The sequence below is a fragment of the Limulus polyphemus genome, unplaced genomic scaffold (genome assembly GCF_000517525.1).
Source record: "Limulus polyphemus unplaced genomic scaffold, Limulus_polyphemus-2.1.2 Scaffold905, whole genome shotgun sequence".
Lineage (NCBI taxonomy): Eukaryota > Metazoa > Arthropoda > Merostomata > Xiphosura > Limulidae > Limulus > Limulus polyphemus.
Window position 1 is genome coordinate 52,666 of NW_013666515.1, and position 7,049 is coordinate 59,714.

The 7,049-nt window shown below is 30.3% G+C and overlaps 1 protein-coding gene across 1 annotated transcript in view; it reads left to right on the forward strand.

The window, feature by feature from the left end:
* LOC106461143 (inhibitor of Bruton tyrosine kinase-like) overlaps positions 1–7,049 on the forward strand; it is a 62,507-nt gene that overhangs the window by 44,599 nt on the left and 10,859 nt on the right. The window contains exons 17-19 of the mRNA XM_013920938.2: positions 1,658–1,759; positions 3,352–3,469; positions 6,215–6,275. Of these exons, the coding sequence (XP_013776392.1) occupies positions 1,658–1,759; positions 3,352–3,469; positions 6,215–6,275 (281 nt within the window). The remainder of the gene's footprint in view (positions 1–1,657; positions 1,760–3,351; positions 3,470–6,214; positions 6,276–7,049) is intronic.

Consider the following 7,049-nt stretch of genomic DNA (forward strand, 5'->3'; position numbering starts at 1 on the left):
AAAATAATTAAACAGTATTGTGTTTAATAACCAAACAAAAACCCCACTATTAATATGTGTAAAGTTCCTCAAAATAGTTAAACAGTATTGTGTTTAATAACCAAACAAAAACCCCACTATTAATATGTGTAGAGTTCCTCAAAATAGTTAAACAGTATTGTGTTTAATAACCAAACAAAAACCCCACTATTAATATGTGTAGAGTTCCTCAAAATAGTTAAACAGTATTGTGTTTAATGACCAAACAAAAACCCCACTACGAGTCTCATTTTGAACTTTAATACATCTCTAGGTCTGAAATGAAAATTCAAACAACACCTACAAATGTAAATTTAAGTTGATTCTCTCATAACATCTTTAGTCATGTGTACAAATATAACTTATTCATAAAATCTAACCATTTTTATCTGTACTGATTTCCTGATCACAGCAGATTTCTCAGTTAGATTATGAAAAAACTATCTTGAACAAAATCTAAAATAAAACAAACATATGTAGTGTGAAGACAATAGTTATTCGATTTTAATCTAAAGGTGTACAAGCAAAATTCTTTCTGATCAGTATGGGTTGTTATGGTAATAACCACTGCTTTTATATATGTACATTCTAGAACATCAATTGTTTAAAGTTTCATAACACACATACACACTTATATTTTTTACTAATGTTTATAAACACCGATGTCTATAAACACAAGGTGTGTGATGGAGAAAGTTAGAAAATACATGTCATTGTTTTGGCTGGAACGCATCTTAAGATTATCGACGAGATTAGAAAATGATTTGAATCGTGTTATTAATGTATGCAAACATTAAAGTAATATTGCTAATTCATTTTTGGAGTGACAGTTTTCCATTTGACAGTAAGAATTATTGTAAATACTAATATATTGTTCATTGTTATTCTGGAGTAATCAGTTGTGCTTGTCCCACAGTATGCACTGAAACATGTAGGAGTGTTTTTAATGTTTGATCATGTAAGCTTAGTTATTTCCTATGAAAGCATGTATATCACTTTTGAGTGCATCTGTCACCTAGTGCATCTAGCAGTGAAATGTCTTTGAAAATCTTAAGAATCATTGATGTTTGTATAATTAAATGAAAAAATATATATCACAGGTTATTTCATAAATGATATAACTAGTGAAAAAGAATTGTTTACTTGTATCTTTTGAGTGATAATTTAATTTTCAAATGGACTTGTGACTTCGTGAGATGGTCATGTTAAAAATTAACTACCAACCGTATTCTTAATAATAAGCTAAGTTCAGGACCTTGCCAATAAAACACAATTTATAGATGAAGCACTGTCATTTTTTGGCTAGGATTTTGCCTTTTTTTCAATTTTTTTTGTCATATTTGAAAAATATGTTGGAGTTGTGATAAGTAGCTCATTTTTTATGAATATGAAATAAATGAATCAAATAATTTAGTTTAAAGTAATGACAAAAAAAAATGACAGGTGTTTGCCATTGGATTGTTGAAAACTAAATATTGTAACATTACTTTCAGTAACAGAAAGATCTGTGTTTGATTTTATGTATATTTTTATACTAGTGATCTTAGTATAGATTAGATGTTGATGTCTTTTATTTAGTATATTATATGATTTAATTTGTATCCTTGTAAGCTTCTTAACTGTATTTTTTCACCCATAGCATGTGAAGATCCAGAATTTGTATGTAATGTTCTTGTCATAGCAGACCAGTTATTGATTACACACCTAAAGTCCCTGTGTGAAGTTGCACTGACAGATCTGAGTAAGTATAAATGTTTTACTGTCCTGTTTGGTAATTCTTATACAGAATGTTCATTGGTCATCTATAACTTGTTAATCAGAGGAACTAAGTAGTTTAAGGAAAGATCATATTATCAAGTAGTAGTGTGATCAGTCTTGTGTCAAGGAATTGATAGACCAAAAATTTAATCTTTATATGATTTTCATTGCCAATAAACTTGAAAATTTAGTTGTTAAAAACATAAGGTATAATTGATGATAAACATACACATTAGAAAACAGTCTACATTAATATTTGAAGTTGGATAATATGTAGCAGATAAACAAATGAAGAGGGGAAAGTAAGCCAGTAAACAAAAAAATTATGGATTTTTAGGATTGTTTATAAAGAGGAACAGACTAGAAATGGGGTTTTGGAGTAATGGTTTGTTTACAAGTCTGTGAGAAAACTTAAACTACGTTGGAAAGGTACAGTTAGTAAGTAAAGGTATTTCTGCAATACAAAAATATTTCCTGTGTATTGTGTGACTAAATAACAAAAGAAAAGAGTAGTGAGAGAGGTAGAGCTAGAAGAAGGACTACATGATGTAGTAAAATGTATGGCAGCTTGGTTGCTTAATTTATCTATACTGCCAACATTTTTTTTACTCAATTTCTTTTAATCTATAATAATAAAAGAGCCTGTGTGTGTTTGTATGACTGTTATAGTTCCAAGGGGAAAGAACCTATAGACCTGAAACTTTGCATGCATACTAAGGGGATTCTGAGGATATGCACCTAAGTATTATTTTTTATATTTGACTCAAAAAAATTTGTCTAATTCTTTCGCCCTGAAACTCTTAAGCCTTATAATTCTACTTCCTGAGGATCTATAGAGAAGTATCATATTTTTTTGTAATTCTCATCTACTGAATGGACAGTACGTGGAGGGTTTTCTACCAGATGGGAAAACAACCAACATTGTTTATCGTGAGGAGCTGCAAGGATAAAAAATTTAGAAAACTTTGTGAAAAAATGTGATAGAAATATATGATGTAAAATGTGATGTGAAATTCTCGGTGCAATGATAAAATATTAAGATGTGAAGAAATAATTGTTAACTTACAGCAAGAATATTTTATTATACAATAAAATTGATGACTTGTACAAGTTTCTGGAGAAAACAAAATTTCTGAAAAGATTTTTGGCTGTATCTCTTAACCAAAGTAAGTTAAAATACACACACACCCACAGTAGACCAGTAAAATATTAGTCTAATAATTTGAGCAAAGCTGGGTACTTTGGCCAGTGTGTAATAATTTTAGAGTAAAAGGTATTAATGTTTTTCTTAGAAATAATACTTAAGTTTTTAGGATATGCGCATTGATCTGTTGGTAATAAACCTTTCATTTTGATGAGTATCCTTTTTGCTTTTCATATGGTTTAGTAAACATAATAATTTTTTTTTTTAAAGTTTTACCAAAAATTACTATTTTATCAATAACAAGTATTTATTTGTACAAGATACCACATTTCCTCCCAGACACTATATTAAATGTTATAACACCATTTAATTGTTTTGGAAGGTGAAATTATTTTTTGTTTAAGTAAAATAGAAAACATCTGTTCCCACAGTTACTCTCCGTAATGTTGCAGAACTCTTACAACTGTCTTACACCTACAATGCCGACCAGCTTAGAGCTGTGTGTCAACAGTATATCTGTATCAACTTGGCTGCAGTGTTAGAAAATGGGTAAGAATGGATCGTAAACCTCTGAAAGTGTTGTGAATGCTACTAAGAATCTTCATTTTTAACATATTTGAGAACGTGTTCCTTACGCTTTGTTTTTGTATTATCTAAACGAGTTTCCCCATCAGATCTTAATGATTACAGTAAGGTAAACCCACTGTGTTACTACTTTGACATCACAGTATGCTAGTGTACATTACTAATGATTACAGTAAAATAAACCCACTGTGATACTACTTTGACATTACAGTATGCTAGTATTCATTAATAAAGATTACAGCAAGATAAACCCACTATGTTACTACTTTGACATTACAGTATGCTAGTATACATTATTAATTATTAAAGTAAGATAAACCCACTGGTATCTACTTTGAGGTTATGTTATAGTAGAAAAAAGTACTAATGATTACAGTAAAATAAACCCACTGTGATGCTACTTTGACATTACAGCAAGATAAACCCACTGTGTTAGTACTTTGACATTACAGAGTGCCAGTATTCATTACTAATGATTACTGTGACAGTACTTTGAGATTATGTTATGCTAGTATTTATTACTAATGATTATAGTAAGATAAACCCACTGTGATATTACTTTGAGGTTACGTTATGCTAATATTTATTACTAATGATTACAGTAAGATAAGTCCACTATAATACTACTTTGAGGTTATGTTTTGCTAGTACTCATTGACATACATTTTCATTATTATGATTTCCTGCAATTCACCAACAATATAATTAAATGTGCAATAGATGTGTTACCTTGGTTTATTATAAAACCCACTGATTACTGCTGTTATCTTAATCACACCAAATTTCAATGTCTCATTAAATGGCATTAACTCAAACTATTTCATCTTCTTTTTTGAAATGTGATACATTTTTTAAACATTATAGACTAATGTTAAAAAAAATACATTTTTGTATTTTTTGTATCAGTTCTTTATTTGATATTACCTAAATTACACAAATAGTAGTTGCAATATTTAACAGTAGTTAATATGTGCATGCAGGTTTCTATAATTTAAAACATCATTCATTTCTCAATCATCTATTTAAAAGTAGAAGTGTAATAGAAATGAATGTAGTGAGCTTAAAATTTTTTCTAAGTTAACCAAACTTTTTAAGAATAAGAGCAAAAAAGGCTTGCAGTATTTTTAAAACGTATGTTACATTTTTAAATAAAAAATTTAAAAAACTTCTTGTGACTTAGTCTCAACTGTTTCAGTTTTCTTATAAATTTTTATAGAACTTCTGTGTGAATATAGATTTTGTGATTATGTCCAAAACTATCAATAAAATGATTATCATTGCATTCTAATCATTTGTCTATGTTAATTACATGAAGTGTTAATGAAAATAAATTATCTACTAATAGAGCAGCAATAATAAGGACATATTAAATGTAATACTCACTGTTAGGTAGTATGGCCATTAGGTTCACTAACTTATAGAAAGTTATATTTATGTTAGTAACAACAAAAAATAATAAAGTATATGGAACAGGCTACCATTAATCTTTTTCTGCCAAAATTCACCAGCAGATTTTAATAGAGATTAATTACTTCTTTGGATTCTAGTTTACATGTTTAAAACTAGCTATTCTTCAATGAATCTCACTAAATTTTTCAAGCTTTCTGTTGCTGCCATGTGTTTCATTACCACAAAATTAGCAGTTCTGATATTCAAGTTTTCTAAAAAAAACTGACAGATTTGCTGTAATTACTGTTTTCGACTTACAGGAGAACATTTTCAAACAGTATATGCATAGAATAAATTCTAACACATGTTTTTTCTACAAGGGCTGTTTTATGGTTCCCACTAGGGGCAAAATTTACCCAGTATGCACCATTTGGTACTTATATATATATTCCAAATGGAGTACTGCTTCTTGTTTTTGTTTTTTTATTATTATTTTGGAATATGGTAAATCATTTCAGCTGTTTTTTTTTTTGTTTTTTTTTTTGGCATTTCAGTTTGAGTAGTGCATCAAAAGGTACCATTAATTTGCAGAAAACTTGATAGGTCCTGGCAAAGGGGAGTATAACATCAAACATTGTTAGCTTTCAACTTGTATTTATGTTATAACTTAAACATCTACCAATCAAGATACAGATAAATTTACATTAAAAAAAGTAGAAATCACAAGATTTTAAATATGCTTTAATCCTAAATAGTTAACTAGTTACATATGTTGTACAAAACTTAGGTAACAATTTCATTAACATTCTTGGTAATAATATTATTAAAATTGTTGGTAAAAATGTATTTTTATTTTTTTACACTGAAAATGATTATTTAGCATTGTTAGTTAAATATATGGATTTAGGACAAACTTGAAAACTTAATGGGTCAAACCAAAAATATCCAATAGAGAGGATACTCAACTAATGATTAAGTGCATTCTATTCATTATAAGTTTTATTGATTCTTAACATTAAGTAATTCTTGCAGTTTCTTTATATGACCAGCTGCATTAATTTATCAGGTACTTTTTATTTTTAATCACTAACCTCCGATCAGGTTATCTCTATAATTGTGAACTTAAAACTTTTTTCAATGTATGTGAAGGCTTTGATTTGTTCAAAGTTAATGAAGACTTGCTTGAAGTTCAAGAAATTTTATTTACCAGTGAGTTTTGTTGTGCAGATAAATTTACCACATTACAGTAATATTTCAAGAACTTACAGCATTAGATAAAATACAACATATCTTTTTTAATTTAAAGCATAAACATTACAGGAGTCTGGATGTTGTGGATGATGAAGTTATGGAAGATCTGACCAAAAGTTACCAAAACCTGGTTAGTAATTCTTGAACATATATATACACTGAGTGGTCACAAGTAAATAGACACCTAATTTTTCGTCATTGAACTGATTTATGCTATCTAATTTGTGTTCACAGAGCACTATATAAATGGAAATGGTCCACACACACTAATTATCTTGTGCTACAACATGCCTAGAACTCAAGATTCTCTCAAATTGTCAGATTTTGTTAGAGGAAAGATAGTTGGTCAAGCAGATTGTGGAATAAGTCAGCGGCAAATTTTGCAGAATTTGGGAATCCCGCTTTCGACAGTCAACAGAATCATTGTGCAGTTACGGAAACACGGCAAGGAAACAACTGCTCAGCGTCCAGGTCGTCCTGGTCCATCGGAGAGGACAAAAAGGGCTGTCAAGAGGAGCATCGAAATGGATCCCAGATTAACGACTGCAGAAGTGGCCAAAGTTGGTGAGATGAGCCCGAAATCTGTTCAACGGATACTCCACAGATTGGGTTATCGTTGCAGAGCAGCTACACAGAAGTCCTTATTAAGACTTGCCAACATAGTGAGACGAAAGAAGTGGGCAAGTGATATGATGACCAAGCCTCTGGACTTTTGAAGACCGTATTGTTCTCAGACGAATCAAGATTCGCTCAATTTTCAGACAGTGTGAGGATATAGGTCTGGAGAATACCTCACCAAGAGTTTTGGCTCAACAGATTGCAGCCATCTGTGAGGCATGGTGGTTTCAGTGTGATGGTTTGGGGAGCTGTTTGAGTGGGTGGGAGAACGAGCTTAGTGGAGTGC